Raw genomic sequence first — 25829 nt, forward strand, 5'->3', positions numbered from 1 at the left:
TTGCCACGCTCAGAGAGCCCCGAGGACCCCTCATTTCAACCCTAAGCTACAATATTCTCCTTTAGAGGTTGCCATGCACGTTGCTGTCAGAGATAGATGGAAATGAAGACATTTATCTGGATTGTTTTTTGTAGCCATCAGATGAGAACACCCTCAACTGGGAATGTACCCTTTAGAACCAAACAAAAATCAGCCTAGGAGGCATAATGCTGATATGATGGCACCACCCTGGGAGCTTTTTTGATGTTTCTTTTACAAAACCAGAGCCCTCCTATCTGTCAGCACAAGCTACTTTCCAAGGCACCTGAGGCCGATAAGGAATAATGGAAGGAAACTGATCAAGGAGACATTCAACCTTGAAATAAAGATAATTTTTTTCTGACAGTGAGAACAATCAACCAATGGAACAGAAATTGCCTTTGGAAGTTGTGGGAGCTTCATCACTGGAAGCTTTAAAGAAGACATTGGACTGCCATCTGTCAGAAATGGTGTAGGGTCTCCTGCTTGGCCTGGGGGGTTGGACTAGATCTGTGATGGCGAACCTATGGCATCCGTGCCACAGGTGGCACACAGAGCCATTTGTACTGGCACACGAGCCGCAGGCAAACTTACCTCACTGCGCATGCGCGCACCTCACAGCTGGTTTGAGGCCTTTTTCGGCCTCCCAGAGGCTTGAAAAAAGCCTCTGCAGGCTTTGCAGGATGAATAATAGGCCCGTTTCATCACTTCCTGTAATACCGGAAGTGACAAAACGGGCCTATTATTCGTCCTGCATATCCTACAGAGCCTTTTTTGAAGCGGCGGGGAGGGATTGCGCACGCATGTGCAGGGGGCATGGGGGAGCGCGCATTGCCTTCTGGGTGCTGGCACAAGCACGCGCACACCAACGCATGCTCAAGTTTTGGCACAAGAGCCCAAAAAGGTTAGCCACCACTGGACTAGATGAACTACAAGGTTCCTTCCAAATCTGTTAATCTTATAATAATCTAAAGCTGTTCTCCATCTATAAATAATAGCTGATGATCATACTTGAATTTCTCAGGTTTTTTTCCCCCCACTTTTGTATTTTCATCCCAAGTTCTTTTCCATGTTTTCTTATGAAGACATTTGTGGATTTGAGTAAGTTCTCAAAATAGCAAAAGAAAGAAAACCCCAGCCACCAGATTCCAGGAAAACGTAGCCGCCTAATTGGCACCGACAGGATGGTGTATCTGTATTTGCAGCTGAGGCAGGACCATGTTTTAGCTACCAGTCATGTAGCTGTTAAAAGATAAGGATCCCATCAGAAAAAAAGATGAGACAAACCTCTAGAGGCATCACATAGAATATTTCTCTTTTAAAAAAATAACTTAAAACCTTCTTACTTGGTTGGGTATGTCAGTCAGTTTAGCTTTCTCTTCTCTTTAATATTTCTTTCTGCCCTGCTTTCAAAGAAATGAGCACATTTGAGTGCCTTTTTATTTTTATTTTTTTAAACCCTGCAGTGTTCTTTCTTGTCTACCTGCCATTGTTAAATGACTGTAAGACAGACTTTCTAATTACCTGGAGCTTGGTAGCACTACCCCGAGAGCAATGAAAGAGAGATAGCAGTTAGTCAATCAACAGCTGCAGTGGTCTCGAAAATGAGATGCTCTAAACAATATTCTGTGTGCCCAATGATCAGTTTAGATATGAATCTGGAAACAACTGCTCACTTATTTATTTGTCACAGGCCTGTCAAAATCCTGAATATTTTGTTACTCTGCTGTCGGTATCACTTTAATGCTTTAGTAAAACCAGACTTGGAATATCGGATCCAATTTTGGTCACCATAATATAAAAAAAGATGTTAAGACTCTAGAAAGAGTGCAGAGGAGAGCAACCAAGATAATTAGGGTACTGGAGGCTAAAAAACGTGTGTGAAAAGAAGGACTAGGAGTGACGATAGAAGTGTTACAATAACTAAGGGATTGGTACAAAGAAGAGGTGGTCAGCCTATTCCCCAAAGCATGTGAAGGCAGGAAAGAAGCAATCGATGAGAACTAAGTAAGGACAGAAACAACTTAGAACTAAGGAGAAATTTCCTGACAATTACTCAGTGGAACAACTTGCCTCCAGAACTTGTGGGTATTCCAACACTGGAGGTTTTTAAGAAGAGATTTGACAACTGTTTGTCTGAAATGGCATAAGATCTCCTGCTTGGACTAGATGACCTTCAAGGTCCCTTCCAATTCTGTTATATATATATCCCAGTAATTCTAGGTTCGACGTGGCTAAAATATTACTGAAATTTTGCTCTGTATTTCTTTACTTTCAACCCAGAAGCTGGATTTCTAGATGAAGTGACCTATAATAATATCGTTCTGGGCCCCGGATATGACCGGCCGTACCAGTTTGACCCCAATGTGAGAGAACCCAAGACTATCCAGTTTTACAAACATTTGAACCTGAAGAGCTGCATTTGGACATTTGACGCATACTATGACATGACAGAGTTAATTGATGTCTGTGGAGGATCCGTCACGGCAGACTTCCAGGTAATGCTTTTTATATGGGAAATACAGAAATGACACTGGCATGTTGGTCCCTATTGTAAATTCACCTGAAGGATCACAGAACTTGGCTATAGCATGTAAAGAGTGGTTGCAGGAACTGGGTATGTCTAGTTTAATGAAAAGAAGGCCTAGGGGAGACATGATAGCAGTGTTCCTATATCTCAGGGGCTGCCCCAAAGAAGAGGGAGTCAAGCTATTCTCCAAAGCACCCGAGGGAAGGACAAGAAGCAGTGGGTGGAAACTAATCCAGGAGAGAAGCAACCTAAAATCAAGGAGACATTTCCTGACAGAACAACTCACAGTGGAACAAATTGCCTCCAGAAGTTGTAAATGCTCCTACGCTGGAAGTTGTTAAGAAGCGATTGAATAAATATTTGTCTGCAATGGTATAGGGTTTCCTGCCTAAGCAAGGGGTTGGACTAGAAGACCTCCAAGGTCCCTCCCAACTCTGTTATGCTATATATTCTACAACTCTAGTTGTTTGGCATTTTAGAAACAGAAGCGGCTTTGCAAACAGTTGTCCATGAAGCCATTACTGTCCCCGAAAAGCTTCAAAGGAGGCCTGGTATTAGCCTTAAAATGTAGTCCAGACCAAGAAGCAGACCCCACGTAGAGCTAAAGTTACTTTCATTCGAACAGCTCTAAGTAACAGAATCTTGCAAGTCTGAATGTAACCCCCTTCCTCTCTCTTTCACCTTCATGTCAGTTGGGAGGGTGGAGCTTTCTGACTCGACTTCCATCTCCACTGGCCGTTGACCAATCACAACAAGCAGGGACCAGGAGGAGGGAGGAGCTTCTCTGCTGTTGCTCCACCCTTTGGAACATCTTGCCCGTCACCCAAGATGAGATTGGCGCCAACCTTCTTATTTTTTTGTACGGGCCTAAAGATGTGGCTCTGCCAGTTCACCACACTGGGGAGGGGACAGCGCCATGGAGGTGGTGGATTGAGTAATACCGTATCCCATCTCCCCGCTCGTTCCTTCCTCACTCTCCCCGCATGTCCTTGATTTTAATCTCTGGTTTTAATTCATCCATGTTTTAATGTGGATGTACTTTGTTAATGTCTGTAAGCAGCCCCAGAGTCACCTTAGGGCAAGACGGGTAGCCAGTGAATTTTATGAATAAGTTAATAAATGAAATGGGGGAGGAAGTGGCCAAATGATGACCCTCATCTATAAATCTATTTGCGCCTTGACTCAACCGTCTTGCTCTCCCATTAGAAGTCTGTGCATGTTCAGAGGCTGCCCTGTGTGTGAAGAATCTGGCACTCACTGAATGGAGGGAGACCTCCCTTTCTATTCAGGGGGGCATTTAGGGGTAAGAGCCGTGGTGGTACAGGGGTTAGAATGCCGTATTGCAGGATGACTCTGCCGATCGTCAGCAGTTCGATCCTGACCGGCTCAAGGTTGACTCAGCCTTCCATCCTTCCAAGGTCGGTAAAATTAGGACCCAGATTGTTGGGGGGAGCAATAGGCTGACTCTGTGCTTAGAGAGGGCAGTAAAGCACCGTGAAGTGGTATATAAGTCTAGTAGTACTACGATACGCATGCAGCGCCCAAGCATGGCTCCAATTCCAGCCCTTTTACCTTCAGCAGGATGCATGAAAAGTCTCCTGTGGTATTCAGGGGAGGAAGGACCTAAATTTCCCTGAAATATTAATAGCTCCGAAAAACCTCTTTGCGCAGTGCCCTAATTATGATCATTATCATTATCATCTGCTACCAGGGAAAGATAAGAGGGCCTGGTCATGCATACTTATTATTAATCAGCAATAAAGTAAAATGATAAGATTTCCATTTTCTTTTATTGCTTCTAAATTCCCCTCTCCCGAACAGGGAAAGAAATAACTTGGTGCTTCATGTGAATGAGAAAAAAATAGCCTGTCTTCCTTCCTCCTCCTTCCTCCCTCCCTCCCTCCCCTTCCTTCCTTCCTTCCCACCCTCTCCCTCTCTCCCCTTCTTTCATTTTCTTTCTTTCCCTTCCTTTCTTACTCTTTCTCTTCCCTTCTTCCCTCCCTTTTTCTTTTTTCTTTCTTCCTTCCTTTCTTTCTTTCCCTTCCTTCCTTCCTTTCTTCCTCCCTCCCTCTCTCGTTCTTTCCATCCTTCCCACCCAGTCTTCTTCCCTCTCTCCTTTCCTCCCTCTTTCTCTCTCTCTCTTTTTCCTTCCCATTCTCTCTCCTTCCTTCCTTCCTTCCTTCCTTCCTTCCTTCCTTCCTTCCTTCCTTCTTTCCTTCCTTCCTTTCTTATCATTTTATTTTTATTTACATGTTATCCATCTCCATATCCAAGATTTAAAAGCATGTTATGGAATTGGAGGCTGGAGATAGTAAACAATAAATTTTAAAGCAATGGGCCCTTAAGGGCTAGAGTAAGGGGGCATTACCAGCCCGATTGGTCCCTCTGCTTTAGGAAAAGGCAAGAGGGTATGCAAACACCATACAGTACTTTTTCCTTCTGTGATGACAGGTTCGGGATTCAGCTCAGTCGTTCTTGACCGTCCATGTCCCACTTTACGTCTCCTACGTTTATGTAACTGCACCCAGAGGCTGGGCCTCTCTGGAGCATCACACAGAGATGGAGTTTTCCTTCTTCTATGACACCATTCTCTGGAGAACAGGTAGGGGGGTACTTTTATTTTCTCCATGACAACGGGGTTGAAAGGAATGAACCGTAGCCCCCACGAAATGCTCCGTTGTCCTCCCTGTGGCCAAGTTTGGCTTCTTGAGAACTTCCTTGGTGTTTTTCCTCCTGCTAGAAATAGACTTCCAGCCAAGGGAGCAGGGTGATGTGATGACTAATCCATGATCCTCCATTGAGGAAGCCCAGTCTATTGGCATTCTCTCCTTTAGGTATACAGACGGACAGCGTCCTTTCAGCCAAGCTGCAAATTATCAGGATCTACATCCGAGATGATGGTCGGCTGGTCATTGAGTTCAAAACTCATGCTAAGTTCAGAGGTGAGTCTTTCTTGTCTTTCTGCAATTAACTGAGAAGATCCTTTTCTTTTTCTGCCTTGGAATTGCAGATACGTTGGATGGTATTTCTTAATAGTGGGAGGTGAGCGTTCTGTTCTGGAATCGTATCCCAACACACATTGTTTTTTTTTTCAGAAACTACGTTCTGATGAGCATCAGTGTACGAACACTGGAAAGTGTAGAGTTACGATTCTGAAAACAGAAACAATAGCAATAGTGCTTATATACAGTTATATACTGCTTCATAGTGCTTTTATTTCCCTCTCTAAGCAATTTACAGGGTCAGCCTCTTGCCCCCAACAATCTGGGTCCTCATTTTACTGACTTTGGAAGGGTGGAAGGCTGAGTCAGCCTTGAGCCATTGAGAATCGAACTACTGGCAGTTGGCCGAGTCAGCCTGCAATACTGCATTCTAACCACTATGCCACTATGGCTTCCTTCCTTCCTTCTCATTCCCAGTCCTTCCTTTTCATCTTCCTTTTCCTTCCTTCCTTCCTTCCTTCCTTCCTTCCTTCCTTCCTTCCTTCCTTCCTTCCTTCCTTCCTTCCTTCCTTCCTTCCTTCCTTCCTTCCTTCCTTCTCAAGCAATAGCACTTAGACTTATACAGCCCTCTCTCAGCGGTTTACAGAGTCAGCCTCTTGCCCCCAACAATCTTGGTTCCCATTTTACTGACCTCGGAAGGATGGAAGGCTGAGTCAGCCTTGAGCCATTGAGAATCAAACTACTGGCAGTTGGCAGAGTCAGCCTGCAATACTGCATTCTAACCACTATGCCACTATGGCTTCCTTCCTTCTCATTTCCAGTTCTTCCTTTCCTTTCCTTTCCTTTCCTTTCCTTTCCTTTTCCTTTCCTTTCCTTTCCTTTCCTTCCCTTCCTTCCCTTCCCTTCCCTTCCCTTCCCCTTCCTTCCTTCCTTCCTTCCTTCCTTCCTTCCTTCCTTCCTTCCTTCCTTCCTTCCTTCCTTCTCAAGCAATAGCACTTAGACTTATACAGCCCTCTCTCAGCGGTTTACAGAGTCAGCCTCTTGGCCCCAACAATCTTGGTCCCCATTTTACTGACCTCGGAAGGATGGAAGGCTGAGTCAGCCTTGAGCCATTGAGAATCAAACTACTGGCAGTTGGCAGAGTCAGCCTGTAATACTGCATTCTAACCACTATGCCACTATAGCTTCCTTCCTTCTCATTTCCAGTTCTTCCTTTTAATCTTCCTTTCCTTTCCTTTCCTTTCCTTTCCTTTCCTTTCCCTTCCTCCCTCCCTCCCTCCCTCCCTCCCTCCCTCCCTTCCTTCCTTCCTTCCTTCCTTCCTTCCTTCTCAAGCAATAGCACTTAGACTTATACATCCCTCTCTAAGCGGTTTACAGAGTCAGCCTCTTGCCCCCAACAATCTTGGTCCCCATTTTACTGACCTCGGAAGGACGGAAGGCTGAGTCAGCCTTGAGCCATTGAGAATTGAACTACTGGCAGTGAGCCGAGTTTACTGCATTGTAACCACTACACCACCACGGCTCTAATGGAGTCTTCTTCCTGCTGCTTTGGTGAAATTCAGAAATCAGAGGCTCTTAACTCTTTTATTTTTTAATGTCCCTCTTTTGCTGTTGATTTGTTTTCTTTGTAATTTCACACTGTGCCCTGAGATTGTTCCTGTTCCTGCAGCATCGTGGAAGCTCGTAGGCGTGAGAAGTTGATGCAGCACGGCTGAATACTATATCTTGGGCAAAGTTAGATCCCATTTCTCAAGGGTTTGAAGTAGATTCAGAATCCCTTAGAAAGTAGCCAGTCTAAGATCCATTATGAATATTCTTCTGTCCTTGAAAGGTAGATTTTGGATAGGTGAAATGCCACAGCATTCCTCAATAAAGCTTAGGGGTCGCATTTATAGAAGCTGGGAACCGCCCGTGCCATGTGTTGCAGATAGAATAGAATAGAATAGAATAGAATAGAATAGAATAGAATAGAATAGAATAGAATAGAATAGAATAGAGCTGGAAGGGACCTTGGAGGTCTTCTAGTCCAGTCCCCTGCTGAAGCAGGAGACCCTATACCATTTTAAATAAATGACTATCTAGACTCTTCTTTAAAACCTCCAGGGATCGAGCACCCACGATTTCTGGAGGCAAAGCTGTTCCACTGGTTAATTGTCCTCCCTGTTAGGAAGTTTCTTCTCAATTCCAAGTTGTTTTTCTCCTTGATTAGTTTCCATCCATTGTTTTTTGTCTTGCCTTCTGGTGCTTTGGAGAATAATTTGAACCCCCTCTTCTTTGTGGCAGCCCCTCAAATACCGGAAGACTGTTACCCTATCACCCCAATTCTTCTTTTCTTTAGACTAGCCAAACCCAAATCCTGCAGCTGTTCTTTGTATGTCTCTCTTTTGTTTCTCTTCTCTGAACTTTTTCCAAAGTCTCAACATCTTGTTTGTAGTGTGATGACCAAAATTGGTTGCAGTATTCCAGGTGTGGCCTTACTAGGGCTTTGTAAAGTGGTACTAGTACTTCACGTGATCGATAATGAGGACTTACGCTCATTTGGCTATTGTCAGGTTCCAATTAATGTACCCATCACAAATCTGGCTAGGGATCAGAAGAACATCTGGGCATTTAACATCTTGAAAGAAGCTGTTCCAAAAATGTTAACTCTTTCTCTGTTTCACACACACACAGCGTCAGCCCTTGAAGGCAGACCAAGAAACCAATGCCATGTTGGTCGGTGTTAGTTTAATTGTAAACCTTTAGTAACAGAAAATCTTGCAAGTCTGAATGTGCTTCCCACTGTCCTCCCTTTGTCTTTGTGTGAACTATGGAGGAACTTGCCTAAGCCGTTTACTCAGATTAATTTTACCTATTTATTTCTCAAATTTGTATAGTTGCCCATCTCCCCAAAACAAGGAATTTAATTTCTTGGCCACTTTCATCTGATCGTTGCTTTCATGGCAGCTCTTCCTCCCCTTCTTCAAGGCCCTTTGCTCTCCCCCCACGAAGAAATATTAGGACAGTGAACCTGCTTATTTCCGTCTGCACAGGGCATTTTGTGATGGAACACCACACTCTGCCAAACGCCAAGTCTTTTATCATGACCCCTGACCACCTGGGAGGGATGGAATTTGACCTACAGCTCTTGTGGAGTGGACAGACCTTTGACTCTCCTTATCAACTCTGGAGAGCAACCAGCTCCTACAGCAGGTATGAAGGGAGAACGTTGAGAGGCATTTGAGTTGCTACCAAAGTTGCTATCGTGGTCCGAGGAGATACGATGGATGGATAGAAGGGTGGGTGGGTGGATTGATGGATGGACGGACAGACGGACAGATGGATGGATGGAAAGATGGATGGATGGATGGGTAGAGGGATGGATGGATGAATGGGTGGATGGATAGATGGATGGATGGGTAGAGGATGGATGGGTGGGTGGACGATAGATGGATGGATGGATGGAAAGATGGATGGATGGTAGGGGATGGTGGGTGGTGGGATAGATGGATGGATGGATGGGTGGGTGGGTGGATGGGTAGAGGGATGGATGGATGGATAAATGGATGGATGGAAAGATAGATGGGTAGGTGGATAGAAAGATGGATGGATGAGTAGAGGGATGGGTGGGTGGGTGGAGAGATGGATGGATAGATGGATGGATGAGTAGATGGATGGATGGATGGATGAGTAGAGGGATGGATGGGTGGATGGATGGATGAACGGATGGATGGAAAGATAGATGGGTAGGTGGATAGAAAGATGGATGGATGGACAGGCAGATAGATAGATAGATAGATAGATAGATAGATAGATAGATAGATAGATGGATGTAGTCCTTGACTTACGACCATAATTGAGCCCAAATCTTCTGTTGCTAAGTGAAACATTTGTTCAGTGAATTTTGCCCCATTTTACGACCTTTCTTGACACAGTTGTTAAATGAATCACTGCATGGACCAGGCTCTTCAAAAAGACACAAGACTTAAACTTCCTCTTATTGCTGAGACAGAGTGGACTGTTATGAAATTAGGGCAGTTGGTGACATCTATGATGCTGGTAGGTTTAGATCCTCGACTTATGACAGTTCATTTAGTGACTGTTCAAAGTTACAACAGCACTGAAAAATGTGACTTATCACTGTTTTTCACACTTACGACCATCACACTTATGATCAAAATTCAGGTGCTTGGCATCTGACTCATATTTATGACGGTTGCTGTGTCCTGGGGTCACGGGATCCGCTTTCGCGACCTTCTGACAAGCAAAGTCAATGGGGAAGCCAGATTCACTTAACAACTGTGGCAAGAAAGTCTTAAAAGGAGGCCATATTCACTTAACAAATGTCTCACTTAACAACAGAAGTGTTGGGCTCAATTGTGGTCGTAAGTCGAGGACCACCTGTAGTAAAGGAATAAACATTGCTTTATAATAATAATTCAAATAATATTAAATGTAAAATGCTCTTTTTAAAGAATTAAAATTATCGTATGAAATTAGAAAGGTGGGCAGAGGTGGGAGCAGGAAGCGCAGTGGGGAGGCAAATAAGTTGCCAAGGTGTATGAATTTTGATCACATAATTGTAGGGAGGCTGCAACGGTCGTAACTGTGTAAAAGGCTCATAAAGTCAACTTTTTTCAGGGCCGTTGTAACTTCGAACGGGTCACTAAACAAATTGCATTGTAAGTCAAGGACTACCTGTATCTCAGTCTAATTCATATGCCTGGTTTAGTTTAGTTTAGTTTACTTTATTGTCATTGCACCTCGTACAACGAAATCAAACACCATCTTCAGTGCACATCATGACCATGAAAATAAACACAAACACACATCCTTCACCCTCCACACATTGAATCGGAAACTCCCGACACCACACCAACATTGCACTATACAGCAGAATTCAAAAGAACTACTACCCTGGAATAAAAGCTGTTTTTCAGCCTATTTGTCCTTGTTTTTATCATCCTGTACCGTCTGCCAGATGGTAATAGTTCAAGAAAAGGGTGCCCAGGATGAGATGGATCTTTGAGAATGTTTTGAACTTTCTTAAGGCAGCGGGAGCTATGAAGCTCTTCCAAAGAGGGGAAGAGGGCAACCAATGATCCTCTGGGCAATGACATTAACCCTCTGGAGTGCTTTCCTATCTGCCCCTGTGCAATTGGCAAACCATACAGAGGTGCAGTAAATTAAGATACTCTCTGTGGTGCAGCGGTAGAAGGTCACCAGCAGTTTTTCATCCAGTTGTTGTTTTCTGAGAAGCCTCAGGTTGTATAATCTCTGCTGGGCCCTTTTGACCAGGGCTGCAAGGTGAGCGCCTCAGGTCAGGTCCTCCTTTAGGGTAACACCCAGAAACTTAAAACTGGACACTTGCTCCACTCGGTCTCCATTGCTGAGCAAGGGCTGGATGTCTGATCTGTTCCTTCTATAGTCCACTATAAGCTCCTTGGTCTTATTGGTGTTGAGGACCACGTTATTGTCTCCACACCATGGAAGCAACCGGTCCACTTTATCTTGGTAGGCAGACTCATCCCCCCCTGGAGATGAGTACCACCACTCTCTGTCTGTGTGTTGTGTTTTATTTGGTTCACCTTCCTCACATCTCGTGATCGACTAACCACAAGGAACTCAATATCTGTGGAGATTCTCAGTCATCCAGGTTCATAGTTGTCCCAAAGGTGCTTTTTTTCAAGAGGCAACTGGACTTTCTTTGTTTTTCCTTTGAAGAGGTTTCACTTTTCATCCAAGAGGCTTCTTCAGTTCTGACGGAAGTTCCCCCACCAATTCAGTCAGAACTGAAGAAGCTTCTTGGATGAGAAGCAAAACTACTTCAAGGAAAAACAAAAAAACTCCAGTTGCCTCTTGGGTTATCCACAAGGGAAAAGCTTGCAGTTCAATGCACTAACGGCAGTACTTTATCTCTGCTTTCAGGAAAGATTATTCTGGAGAATATACCATCTCCTTAATACCCTGTACAGTTCAACCCATACAATCGTGGGTGGATCCAGGAGATAAGCCATTACCTTGCACTGCTCATGCTCCCGAAAAGTAAGTAGAAGTTTACGTTGTTTCATGCCGGAAGATAAACGTCGCTATTTAAAGACAACAAGAAAAATGAAACTTTTCAGCAGGGGCAGAAACAGCCAAAGGCTATAATACCTTTGTTTTAAAATTCTGGAATTGGGAGAAGTTTAGTAGCTTGCTACATCATCTTCCCCTAGAGTATCTTGGTACAGGTTTGAGTGCATTTCTTGCGCATACGTTAAACTTAAAGTCAGCAAAGAAGAATACAAATAGGGACAATTAGAGACAAAATAGGAGGGAAACATCTGATGAGGAGGTTGAAATATTGGGAGTAATGAGGTGCAGGGCTATTATTCGGAGGAATTGTAAGAGGATGTGCGTGAGAGAAGACATGGGTGTCTCGGCAATTATCCATGACTGGTGGAATGTAAGCAGGAAGAATTTAAAACGATGCACGTTTGTGATTCTGTAAAAATCTTCTAGACCAGAGGTCTTCTAGTAAAGAGGTTCTGTAAAGATCTTCTAGACCAGCAAAGCTGGCTGGGAAATTCTGGAAGTTAAAAGTCCTCCAGGCTTAAAGTGGCCAAGGTTGGAGACCCCAGTTCTAGACCAGGGATATCAAATTCAAGGCCTGCAGGCCACATGGCCCTCCCAGCCTCCATTTTCAGCTGCAGTGGCCTCCTGCAGCCCTCGGCCAGCAAAAACAGAGCTCAAGAGAGATGCAGGAGGATGTCTCAGTCCAAAACGGAGCCCGGGAGGGCCGTGAGCAGCCCTCCCAAGCTCTGTTTTTGCTGCCAAAGGGCTCAGGGTGTCTCGATTGCAGACTTTGGCCCCTGGGACAAATTGTGATTATTTCAGCCACCGCAAGTCTTCACGTTCCCTTCCCACGTTCTTTCTTCTGCCACTAAGGCAGATTCTTCCTTTGCCCCCCCTGTCTTATTACTGCTTTGAAGGCGTAAGGATCAAAGGGGAGAGGTTGTTCCTTCACTCCCACCTTTGAATGTATATTCATGGAATCTTTATCACGAGGACAAGGGGATGCTTTGTCTTCATCCAGGCAAAATGGTACAGCTAGTCCTCAACTTAGGACCAGAGGTGGTATTCAGCAGGTTTGATTGATTCTGGAGAACTGGTAGAGGAAATTTTGAGTCGTTCAGAGAACCGGCAAATCCCACCTCTGACTGGCCCCGCCTCCATCTATTCTCAGCCTCCCGAGTCCCAGCTGATTGGCTGGGTCTTCTTTGGTTGCCCTGCACAGGAGAACGGAGCTGGAAAGCAGGCTAGTGGGGTGTGGAGGGAAGGGGGATTTTGCAGTATCCTTCCCCTGCCACGCCCACAAAGCCACATCCACAGAACCGGTGGTAAACAATTTTTGAATCCCACCAGTGCTTAGGACCACAATGGAGTCAGTGGAAAAGCCAGATTTATTTCACAGCCATGTTGCTAATTTAACAACTGCAGGGATTCACTGAACGATTGGACAGGAAAGGTTGTACAATGGGGCCCTTAACTGTCTCGCTTAACAACAGCATTTTTGAGCACAGTTGCGGTTATAAGTCAGGGACTACCTGGTATGTGCTTATATGTCAACCTTCAGAGTGGTGAGGATGCTAGTCGCCTACACAGGAGGAGCCGAAAGGAACTAGGTTGGGAAACTGGAACCCTGTTTCCTTGGCTTTGAAGCGTTAATCTGCTTCTAAATTAATCTGCTTTAATGTATTAGCTAGTCCAAAGTTTTGTCCATGTAGGACAACAGTTAATCTGCACTGATAGAAAACCCACTTCTAGATGTCCTCAGGTCATTCCTGAAGGTATTTTGAAATGTCAGCGTTACTTGAATGGAAATAGCCCTGGAATGCTTTCAGATCCACCCACGAACTTCACTGCTCTGCTTGTCCAGCTAATTAACTAGGTCAGGATATGATCTGGAGTGATTTCTGGGATGATGGTGTGTTGTGCAAAAGTCAGTGTATCGGGCTACGCATTTGATTGTGCCAGACGGGGTTCATCGATCCAAAAAGCGGAACCTGCAGCAGCAGGAATAACACTAGGAAGATGATAAGGATGGTAGTGCTGTACAAACGGAAGCCGTTTTGCTTAGATTGTGGTCTAGTGTATTTTGTGGGCCTAGAAAACGGGTCCATTTAAAAACCAGGTTAGACCTGAACCCTACTTGATGGTAATTCTGGACCGATCCCTCTCTCAATCCTTCTCAAATGTGGTTGGTTTGCTAGGAGATAACAAGAATTGGCTCTTCTTGACCGATAAGGTTTTCTTAATTGTTGAGAACTTGGCTGAGCAGCTGATTTGTTTTCTCCTGGAGGAAAAACCCAGAGAGGATACCAGAGGTGTCAAACTCCCTCTCTTCTTTTGCGGGGATACCAGGATCAGGGGTGTCAAACTCCAGGCCTGCGAGCTAAATCTGGCCTGTGGGTTGCTTAAATGTGGCCTGCGGAGCTGGCCTGGAAATACCAAAGGACTGGCCTGCGGTGCCTCTGCCTACCAAAATATCAAAGGACCGGCCCACGAAGCCTCCATGTGTCCTGTTTTGGCTAGCAAAGTGTTTCAGGGAGCCATTCGGGGTGAAAACTGGCCATGTGGGGGCCTCGCGGGGCCTCCGTGTGCACCCCGTTTTGGCCGGCAGAGTGCTGCACGAAGCATTTGTCCCGTCTCCCTTCCGCTTCCCGCCAGCTCATGGAGGAGGACTACAATGCTCACCCGACCCTTGAAGAAATCCACTTTGGCACCCCTGATTTAGATAATGTCCCTTTGTAAAACATCCCTATGCCTGTTTCCAAGTTGCCATAAGAAAGAGCGGGAGGGAACCTGAAGGAGCACATGGCAAGTGAATTCAGAAGCACATTCCGACCTTATCTCAAAAAGATTGTAGCTAAGCTACCAGAGCTTTTGCCCAGGAAATTCCTTAACTGGAGAACGTGATTGATGACACCCAGCCTGTGAAGGTGCTCAGTTGGAGAATCTGATTTATGACACACTCGGGGGAGGGAGAGGGGAAACAGGGTCACAGGTGACTGTAAATTATGTATGCCAGAGTTGGCTCAAAGAAAAAGTTGTATTATTAAGTTTTATTTTATCGTTACTTCTGTGGCCTTATTTCCCTATCCCCTTTCTTCTTCCCCTGTCTAGGTTTTTGATCCCAATTGCCTTTCAGCAGACTAACCGCCCGGTTCCTGTAGTGTATTCCCTGAACACGGAGTTTCAGCTCTGCAATAATGAAAAGGTTTTTCTCATGGACCCAACTAAAACGGAGATGTCGATGGCCGAGATGGACTACAGAGGAGCTTTTTCCAAAGGTACAATTTTCTGTGTTTTGAGATCTGGACAGGGGCATAGAGCTCTCCCGAGAGAATGACAAAGAAAGCATCCGGGAAGGTAACAGAAATGTTCTGTGGGGAAATATAGACTAGACCAGGGGTCTCCAACCTTGGCCACTTTAAGCCTGGAGGACTTCAACTCCCAGAATGCCCCAGCTAGCTTTGCTTTGCTAGCTTTGCTAGCTGGGGAATTCTGGGAGTTGAAGTCCTCCAGGCTTAAAGTGGCCAAGGTTGGAGACCCCTGGGCTAAATTGAATTGCAGAATAAGTGAAACAGCAGCTGATTGGATGGGCATAACACTCTTTAGGAGATTTTAGAAGGACCCTCTTTATTTGGTGTTCATTTTATTAAACCATAGGTTCTTTTTTTTTAATATTATTTCATTTGTATGCCATCCATCTCACTGGCTGGTTCCTAGAGCTCCTTGCCTAGCAGCCTATTTTGCGGGAAGCCGCATAAGTAAATTTCCTGCAATGCACCAAGGTAAGGTGTAGTAGATATTTAACACTGGAATACATATGTATTTATGTTAATATATGTATATATGTTAAGCATATGCATATATATATATCCCATGAAGCAGGTTTTAATATTTAATGCATGCTTTAATATATATTAATGTACGCTTGATGTATGTATATATGCACTATAAAGCAGGATGGGGTAACGTCTAAAATAGGTCTGTATTAAACATTGGGCCGTGATTATGCACAGGAATGTTTCAGCTCAGCTTCAGGTCTGCCTCTTTTTATTCAAACCTTGCTTCTACAGCTCATTAAATGTTCAGGAAGCGAAGTTCATATTATCACAGAAGCTGGTGCCCACGCTGGGCAAGGGAAAAGGGGATTGGCAAGACCAGCGTAAGGGGAGGCAGTCAGCTGGGAAAGTTTGGCATGGCACGGGTTCGAGGCATCTTCTCGTTCTCCAACATCTTCTATCGTAACGCCAAATTTCGAATTCAGATCCCATTTCCCTTTGAGCAACGCAGCCATTTTTTGCTACCACGTTTCTTCAAAAATATGACCAGGTTTTATTTTCTGTTGACCCCTGAAAAAAAATGGCTAGGCCTTCTTTTCGAGGGGGGTCTTAATTTCCCCCTGTCAGGATTCCAGCAGTTACCCCTCTCCATTTAAATCATAAGTATATCAGCTAAACTTCCAAAACTTAAAAAGGATTTATTGAGAGTTAAACTGTCCAGCACTGCCTGGGGGTCAGCCAAATCTGAGACACATAATTTATTGTCACCCCTGACCCTAGTTTTACCCCAACCCTTTGGGTGTCTCGTAATTCGTATTCTCCAATGGGACACATCCATAGCCAAGAGTCATCAATCAGGCTCTCCAGTTAGAATTTTGCATGGCAGAAACTTCAGTCACCTAGTTACTATCTTTGAAAACATTTATGAAATGCACTTTCAGTTTGCAAGCTGCTGCATTGCTCCCGCCTCCCTTTCTAAAAAGACCATAGAAATATTTTATGAGTTGACGCCCCCATGTACCTGTCCTGGCTACCGGGCAGCTTCCTTTGCAGCCGAAAAGAGCAAACGATGTGACCCACGTGCCTCACACACCCTTGCCTACCTGTAACAGTCACTCCAGCTACCAGTAGCCATCCACCTGAAAAAGCCTGCCGTGCTTAAAGAGGGCCAAATTTTGGAGGTAGGGCTTAATTTTAACGCACGTGCCCAAAACAGTGCTGGGCCTTCTTTTTGGGTAGGTCGTGTTTTAGGAGAAACACGATAGGATTGGGACTAGAATGCCCTTCTCTGGATATTTATCCTTTTGGTGCAGAAATTGCACAGTTGCAGGAATTGGGCATGTCTCGTGTAATGAAAAGAAGGACCAAGGATGACATGATAGCAGTCTTCCAATATCTCAGGGCTGACACAAAAGAAGAGAGGGAGCCAAGCTATTCTCCAAAGCCCCTGAAGGCAGGACAAGAAGCAATAGAGGGGAATTAATCAAGGAGAGAAGCAACCTAGAACTAAGGAGGAATTTCCTGACCGTGAGAACAATTAACCAGTTGAACAACTTGCCTTTAGGAGTTTTGGATGCTCCGACACTGTTTTTAAGAAGAGATTGGACAACCATTTTTCTGGAATGATACAGGGTCTCCCCTGCTTGAGCAGGGGGTTGGACTAGAAGACCTCCCAGGTCCCTTCCAACTCTTGTTATTCTGGTGGATCTACCTGATTTCAAATATACATATATATTTATTTTTTTACTTAGGTCAAATCCTATACGGCCGAGTGATGTGGAACCCGGAGCAAAACCTCAATTCCGCCTACAAACTGCAGCTGGAGAAAGTCTACCTCTGCACAGGGAAGGATGGCTACGTCCCGTTCTTTGACCCAACAGGCACAATATATAACGAAGGACCCCAGTACGGCTGCATCCAGCCCAGCAAGCACCTGAAGCACAGATTTCTGCTGCTGGTACATAGCACAACTCCTGTCTCCATAAGATAAAACTTTGACCTGTGGGGGTGGGGTGGGAGGTGGAGTTTGGTGAGGTAATCCTCAACTAACAATCCTTCCTTCAGGGACCGTTCCAAAAACACCGAAAAACACATGATATTCAGGTGTTTTGACAGAAGAATTCACCATCCTAGGTTTGCCATTTGAGACTTTTCCCAGCCAGCTTCCAACAAGCAAAGTCCACGGGAAAACAACCGTGGCAACGAAAGGTTTTAAAATTAGGCATGACTCACTTAACAACAGCTTGCTTAGTGACAGGAATTCTGGTCCCAATTGTGATCATACGTCGAAGACTCCCTGTACATGATGGTAGTAATAGCAAGAGCATTTAGACTTATATACCCCTTTGCAGTGCTTCGTAGCCCTCTCTAAGCAGTTTACAGAGTCAACCTATTTGCCCCCAACAATCTGAGTCCTCATTTTACCGACCACGGAAGGACAGAAGGCTGAGGGTCAACCTTGAGCCTGGTGAGATTCGAACTGCCAAATTGCAGGCAGCTGGCAGTCAGCAGAAGTAGCCTGCAGTACTGCACTCTGACCACTGCACCACCGCGGCTCAGTTATAGTTAGCAACGTATCAGAATGTAATGTATGGTAGGTGCTCATTAATCAAATCAATCAATTCATTCCAAGCACCCATTCATACAGTGAGTCTATCTCACTTCTAGAGACCGGTTGGAGTTGGAGGAGTTTATTAGAAGCCAATGAAATAACTTTCTATTTATGTGTTTATTTATTTATTTAAGAAAATTTATGTGGCCGCCCAATCCATTCTTACTCAACGGTAGGTCAAGAGTACAAAAACCCCTGGAGTCAGGGTCACTCGAAGAGAAAGAATAAGTTCTGTAAAGGACAAGTTCCATGTCCAGCTTTCTCTAGGTCCCAAATGTCTATGGAGATTAATGTAGGGGGTCCTTGGTGAACTCTGAGCTTGGTTGTTTTCTTGCAGACGTTTCGTAACCTAACCAAGTAACATCCTTTGTTTACTCACTTCCTTCTAGCACGGATGATGTTACCAAGTAGGGTTATGAAACACCTGCAAAAAAACAACCCAGCTCAGAGAGCACCAAGGACTCTCCATTATATCTCCGAGCCACAAATATTTTCTTCCAGATAGGGATGCTTGCCATTGTCCGATGGTGCTATTTACAACAGCAGTGAGGAGGGGGTAGAAATGAATGTATCCTTTTTTCCCCCTCTTTTAACAACAGAAGAAAAATGAGACCCATTTGTTTCTCCATGCAAACTACCAGGTAACCTGACTGGGATGGACACAGGAAGGAAATGAGCAAACTTCTTTCTGCAGCTAATAGCGTTGAAATGTTTCTCAGTGTTTCTCCGTGAAAAACAGTGCTGTGTTTAGCTTTTCAATAGTTGACCAAGTGTCAGTTGAGGTCTAGGGTAGAGAATACTGTAAGAACTGTTCATGTGATTTCGTATGATTTTTTAATGGGTATGTATGAATTATGAATGACTACTCCCTATGTGTTTATGTTCTTTTTCCTTCTGTTGGATTAAAAATTAAAACTTACCAGCAACTTTCAGAAAGCTATAGTAGTAAAGGAAGGGGAGAAATTCATGAAATATCTCTTTTTTCCACCTTCTCGATCGGTACTTTTCCTAGCATCCGCCAGCTAGGCAGCATAGAAGCTATACTATTGACTTGGGAGACTGGTGTACATGAATGCATGTGGGGTCCTTGGTGCTCTCCGGTGATTTTCTTGCAGACATTTCACTACCAAACTAGGTAACATCATCAGTGCTCTGGTACACTTTGCACCGAAAGCACCGATTATGTTACCTAGATACCAGTTTTGTTCCCCACAATGTAAAAAAGATATGTTGAGAGTCCAGAAAGAGTGCAGAGAAGAGCAACCAAGGTGATTAGGGGACTGGAGGCTAAAACATATGAAGAACTGTTGCTGGAAGTGGGTATGTGTAGTTTAATAAAAAGAAGGACTAGGGGTGACACGATAGCAGTGTTCCAATATCTCCGGGGCTGCCCCAAAGAAGAGGGAGTCAAAGCTATTCTCCAAAGCACCTGAAGGCAGGACAAGAAGCAATGGATGGAAACTAACCAAGGAGAGAAGCAACCTAGAACTAAGGAGAAATTTCCTGAGAGTTAGAACAATTAACCAGTGGAACTACTTGCCTCCAGAAGTTGTGAATGCTACAACACTGGAAGTTTTTAAGAAGCGATTGGATAACCATGTGTTTGAAGTGGTATAGGATTTCCTGCCTAGGCAGGGGGTTGGACTAGAAGACCTCCAAGGTCCCTTCCAGCTTCTATTCTATTCTATTCTATTCTATTCTATTCTATTCTATTCTATTCTATTCTATTCTATTCTATTCTACTAATGAAATTTCTGCAAGAAAACCACCAAGCTCAGAGAGCACCAAGAATCACAGTTCAACCCGGAACAATCTATAGTCCCTTCTATAAATGCATGCTCTATACTTTTCTTCTCCCAACACCCTGAAGAGGTGATTGACTAGGGCAGCGGTCATTTTAACACATCATCACACCAGGACAAGTCTCGGTTTCCAGCCCATCGAACAGTTAAATAATAAGAGGAAGATTAGGGACCAAGGTATTTACGGTTGACCACGTCAAGATCTCCAAAAGTGTACATGGCTTTATGAACCTCAGATTAGTCACCTGTGTTTTCGTGGATGGATAATTCATTTTGAATAACAATCATGGGTTAGAATCGGGTAAATCACCCAGGATCCTAGGTGAGCATCACACAACCAGTACTTTTCCCAATCCAGTCAACTTGATTCCTTCTTTAGGAATCTGTTTTGGCACTGTGGGATCTTGGAAGGGTCGTGCCAATTTCCAGGCTTTAAAGCTTGCCCAAATCAAAACTTTTCCAGATGTTGGCAGGGGTTTGCTCTCTTAAGCTTGTTTCAATTTAATTTCGGAACATTCCGTTACCATTCTAGGTAACATCTTCAGCAGGATTTTCTTGCCCTATCCCTTTTAGTTTATAAATGTGCTAGTGTGACCAGCTGGTTGTCTGATTGGTTATTCGTTTGGAGCTATGTTTAAATGCTGAGCTGCTGATCGGTTCTCTTGTTGATTGGTTGTTTCAATGGTCTGGTTGCTTACGTAGTCATATGCCTGATCTAGATCCGAGGTGTCAAACTCAAGGCCTGGGGGATGGAAACGGCGAAGAACCGGCCCGCGGTGCCATTTTGGCTGGCAGAGCGCTTGAGCCTCCACAGGTGCCCACAACACGAGTGTTATCGAGCTGGCCACACACACCCCAGCCCCTCCAAGGTCAAACACAACCCTGATGCGACCCCCAATGAAATCGAGATCGACACCCCTGATCTAGATCAATATGCTTGTTAATTGCTCCTTTGGTAGAATACCAGGCTTCCACAAATTCACTTTCCAGATGTGCTAGGATTGCAAATCCGAGAATTCCTGGCCAGCAGACCGAAGGGAATTCTGCCAGATCCTGTTCTAACCTCTCTCCGGACCTCATTTGTTTGAAAGTTGCTGGTTGAGCACATTGGTATCCCTGATAATAGCTTCCTCCTCTTCGTCCTCCTCCTCACCTTGTCCTCAATTCCTTTTTTAAATCTGCAGGACCGGAGTCAACCAGAAGTGACCGACAAATATTTTCACGACGTCCCTTTCGATGCCTCTTTTGCATCCGAGTTGCCCGATTTCCACCAGGTCAGCAGCATGCCCGGTGTGGATGGTTTCGTCATGAAAGTGGACGCCCTGTATAAGGTATTCGCGGCATACCAATTAATTCATGCATTTAGAAAGCCTGCTTGAAATTCTCGGAATTGTTGATGCAGGAGAACTGTGGAATGCTGTCTTCCTCATCGCTGACATAAGGGGGAAAGAGAAGCATTTGGGGCGTTGCCCTGGGCTCCCATCTTTTATTGAATGAGACAGGCTGATGAGGAACAATGTTCATCCTATCTCGGAGAAGATGTCGATGTCCTTCTGCATAAGTTCACAGTTGGGTGTCTGTGGAGATTCTCAGTCATCCGGGTCATGGTGGTCCCAAAGGTGCTTTTTTTCCTAGGGGCAACTGGGCTTTCTGGTGTTTTTCTCTGAAGACCTTTCGCTTCTCATCCAGGAAGCTTCTTCAGCACTGATTGAATCATTCCCCACCAAACCGGTCAGAACCAAAGAAGCTTCTTGGATGAGGAGCGAAACGTCTTCAAAGAAGAAGCAGAAAGGCCTCTTGAAAAAGCTCCTTTGGGATTCACAGTTGGTTTATTTTAGACATTTTTTATTACCGTCTACTCGCACACAGCGATTCAAGGTGGCTTCCGTGGGTGTTTGAATGTGTTTATCAACTGCAGCAATTTTATTTGGGAGTGCATAGTGGTTTCTCCCCACCCCGCAAGCATGGACTCACTGGCATGCCAGCTGTAGGTCTCCTTCCTGTAATCAAGGAACTTCTGGCTTCAGCCCTAATTTGTGGGCCTGTCTTGAAGAGTTTTGGGAAACTGCAAGGAATTCAAAATTAACTGGAAGTGGCCATTACAATGGTAGGGCAACTTTCCTAGAAGAGGAGGAGGAGGAGGAGGAGGAGGAGGAGGAGGAGGAAGGAAGAAGAAGAAGAAGAAGAAGAAGAAGAAGAAGAAGAAGAAGAAGAAGAAGAAGAAGAAGAAGAAGAAGAAGAAGAAGAAGAAGAAGAAGAAGAAAAGAAGAAGAAGAAGAAGAAGAAGAAGAAGAAGAAGAAGAAGAAGAAGAAGAAGAAATAATTTAATTTACGGAATACAAACTAAAGAACCCTTTTCCAGCAGTGACCACAATATGATTGACTTTTGTCTCAACATATGCCCACACAAAAATCATCACAATGATGTAATCCCCAATTATAACTTCAAAAAAGGCAACTATGATCTTATAGGCAACGATCTCTCATCCCTTGATTGGCAATCTCTTATTCACTGGATGCAATACTGTTGAAGACCATTACAACATATTTTTACTTGAAGTCAAAAGAGTCATCACACTATATACCAACAACAACTCCCAAAACAAAACAAAAAAAAACAGATTACCCATAACAATAAGGAAACTTCAATCCAAAAAGAGATCACTCTGGTGGAAAAACAAATCTGGCCACGTTGCCAATTTCAAAAGCCGATACAAAAATTTATGCCACCAGATAAAGACTGAATGCACCAATTAACACATTAAACAAGAGGAAAACGTCCTATGCACCAATTCCACCCGCGCTTTTTACAATTTTGTAAACAACAAACTAAAAGACTCCAGGTCCATCCCACCCCTGATAGGACCTAATGGTAAAGACTGCAATGACGACACCATTAAAGCCAACATCTTTAACACATCCTTTGGCTCAGTATTTGTAAACAGCAATGGATCATGCCCAGTATTTCCTAGCCGAACCACAGACAACTACAATGATCTAATACATATCAATTTTACAGAAGACAATGTTGAAAAAGCACTACACAATCTAAAACCATCTCTATCTATTGGACCGGATGGAATATGTGCCTACTTCTTTAAAAAGCTATCCACTGCCATAGCCGAACCTCTAAGCATAATCTTTGAAAAATCTTTCAGGACCAGCTCCTTGCCTAACCTATGGTCACAAGCCATGGTCAATCCCATATTCAAAAAGGGAGATCCCAGCCTAGTTGAAAATTACAGACCAATCTCCTTATGCTGCGTCACCTGTAAAGTCATGGAATCAATTATTAACCAATCCATTATCCTCCACTTAGAGACAAACAACCTACTCTCCAATAAACAATTTGGTTTCAGGAAAAAACTATCATGTAATCTGCAACTCTTACACTGCAAAAACATATGGACTACACAACTCAATCAGGGCAAAGCAATAGACACAATCTACATAGACTTCGGTAAAGCCTTTGATTCAGTGATACACAACAAACTACTCCTAAAACTAAAATCTTATGGTATCTCTGGACAACTGCATAACTGGACAGAAGCATTCCTGTCAAACAGACAACAAATGGTCAAAATTGGGAGTGTCCTATCACTATTCTGTCAATAGTGGTGTCCCCTAAGGCAGTGTTCTAGGACCAACTCTCTTCATACCCTACATAAATGACCTCTGTGATCATATTAAGAGCAACTGCGTTCTTTTCGCTGATGATGTAAAGCTGTTCAATACCACAGACAATACTGCTACCCTTCAAAAAGATCTTGACTATGGATCAGAATGGTCAAACAAATGGCAACTTCAAATCTCAACAAATAAATGCTCTGTCTTACATATTGGCAAAAAAAATCAGAAAATAAAATACAAGCTGAATAGTCAAGATCTTGTTGATGATCCAAGCTCTATAAAGGACCTTAGAGTTCTCATCTCTTAATGATCTAAGTGCTAGAGCCCACTGTAACTACATAGCCAAAAAGGCATTAAGAGTCGTTAACCTAATCCTGCGTAGCTTTTTCTCTGGTAATATCACACTACTAACTAGAGCATACAAAACATCTGCTAGACCAATACTCGAATACAGCTCATCAGTCTGGAACCCACATTACGTATCTGATATTAGCACAGTTGAGAAAGTCCAGAAATATTTCACAAGAAGAGTTCTCCACTCCTCTACTCGTTGTAGAATACCTTATGCCACCAGACTTGAAATTCTAGACCTAGAAAACCTTGAATTTCGCTGTCTTCAGTCTGATCTAAGTATGGTATATAAAATCATACATTGCAATGTCCTACCTGTCAATGAATACTTCAGTTTCAACCATAACAACACAAGAGCACACAATATATACAAACTCAAGGTTAACTGCACCAAACTTGATTGCAGGAAATACGATTTCAACAACAGAGTAGTCAATGTCTGGAATACTCTACCTGACTCTGTAGTTTTTTCCCCAAACCCCAAAAACTTTAACCTTAGACTGCCTACTATTGACCTCACCCCTTTCCTAAGAGGTCTGTAGGGAGCGTGCATAAGTGCACCAACGTGCCTACCGTCCCTGTCCTATTGTTTCTTTTATTTTTCTTATATGTACCCATTTCATGTATTCATAACTATGTATATACTTATACCTATTATCTTGTAAGCAATTGACAAATCAAATCAATAAATAAAATAAATAAAAATAAAGAATATTTAAAGACTAGCTCGATACCCGTGCTTCACTACGAAGCTATGTGGTCAGGTTTAGTTTTGGGGGAAGAAAATAACGGGGGGAAAAAATCTGCCTCTGCCTACCAGCATCCATTGGTATTCATCTGGCTAGCGTCCTGTCAGTTTGTGGGAGAGTTGAGGGCTGTTTGGAAACTGAAACAGTATATGCTGTGTGAGCAAGAAGGAGACAACAAGGAGCCTGGGTGTGGCTTAGCTCAACTGTTCTGTACTAAAGCTGCTTGCTGCTGTGAAACTAAAACGGAAACTCCTCTGCTTGCGTTTTGCATTTGGAACAGATTTCTTTTCAGATGGGGAGGAGGAATAGAATTCCTTAGCATCAGAGCGTGTTAATAATAATATAGAAAATACTAATGCTCTGATGGTCATTTTGAAAAATCCTTTCTTAGTGAGCACCTAGAAGCCAAGAGGAACATATGTGCCAAATTTTCAAGTTTGTAGGCTTTTGGAGATTTTGTGATGATGCGTGAGTGGTATTTCGCTTTTTTTTTTTTTTTTGAGTGGCTGACAGTTAGGGCACTTCAAGGTACAGGCCATATCCATCTATAATTCCCTATATCTTAAAAATCTCCCATTTGAGGCTTCCTTATTTCATCAAAGGCTTTCTTTTCCCAAACTTTTAGGGATGTAATCTCGTATAAAGCTGTGGTCTTTTTGAGGTTCCGATTTTTGTTTCTGCGTTTAATCATTCTGTTTGTTTTCTTGTAAACTCCCTTGGGAATACAGATTGGAGGATGACACCTATAATAGCTGTAATACATATTAATAATTTATCCAGTTCAGGAGTGAGAACCATAACTGTGAAATTAGATTTGCTCAGTAACAAAGGAGGTTTTAATCAAAATAGTTGGCTTGGTTCCCAAGCTCTTAAAATATGGCCACCTCAATACCATCCGGCACTAAATGAGCTGGAGATGCCACAGATTTGTGGTCTCCACTGCGGTGGCACCATAGAGTGAAGGCCAGAAATAAGGTTTCCTTTTTTTGCTGCAGCACCCCAAATGGGCTTTCAAAGGTCCCTTTTTTCAAAAGGCAGCTGGATTTCGTTTTTTTCCTTGAGGAAGACATTTTGCTTCTCATCCAAGAAGCTTCCTCAGTCCTAACTGATTGATTCCGTTTTACTCAGAACTGAAGAAGCTTCTTGGATGAGAAGCAAAACGTTTTCCTCACGGAAGGAACATCTCTATAACTGGTGTGGTTCTACAACCCAACAGGACGGACACAGACTTCAGAGGATAATTAGGACTGCAGAAAAAAAAAAGATTGCTACCAACCTGCCTTCAGTTGAGGACCTGTATCCTGCACGAGTCAAAAAGAAGGCTGTGAATTATTTACAGACCCCTCACATCCCAGACATAAACTGTTTCAACTCCTACCCTCAA

General features: G+C 43.7%; 1 protein-coding gene across 1 annotated transcript in view; it reads left to right on the plus strand.

The window, feature by feature from the left end:
* Nucleotides 1-25829, plus strand: part of FRAS1 (Fraser extracellular matrix complex subunit 1) — a 393348-nt gene that overhangs the window by 361441 nt on the left and 6078 nt on the right. The window contains exons 65-72 of the mRNA XM_087935788.1: nucleotides 2302-2516; nucleotides 5000-5150; nucleotides 5383-5490; nucleotides 8523-8682; nucleotides 11398-11514; nucleotides 14638-14804; nucleotides 17054-17259; nucleotides 20900-21046. Of these exons, the coding sequence (XP_087791914.1) occupies nucleotides 2302-2516; nucleotides 5000-5150; nucleotides 5383-5490; nucleotides 8523-8682; nucleotides 11398-11514; nucleotides 14638-14804; nucleotides 17054-17259; nucleotides 20900-21046 (1271 nt within the window). The remainder of the gene's footprint in view (nucleotides 1-2301; nucleotides 2517-4999; nucleotides 5151-5382; nucleotides 5491-8522; nucleotides 8683-11397; nucleotides 11515-14637; nucleotides 14805-17053; nucleotides 17260-20899; nucleotides 21047-25829) is intronic.

Source organism: Pseudonaja textilis, chromosome 6, assembly GCF_049901715.1.
Source record: "Pseudonaja textilis isolate UNSWEBS1 chromosome 6, rPseTex1.2, whole genome shotgun sequence".
Taxonomy (NCBI): Eukaryota; Metazoa; Chordata; class Lepidosauria; order Squamata; family Elapidae; genus Pseudonaja; species Pseudonaja textilis.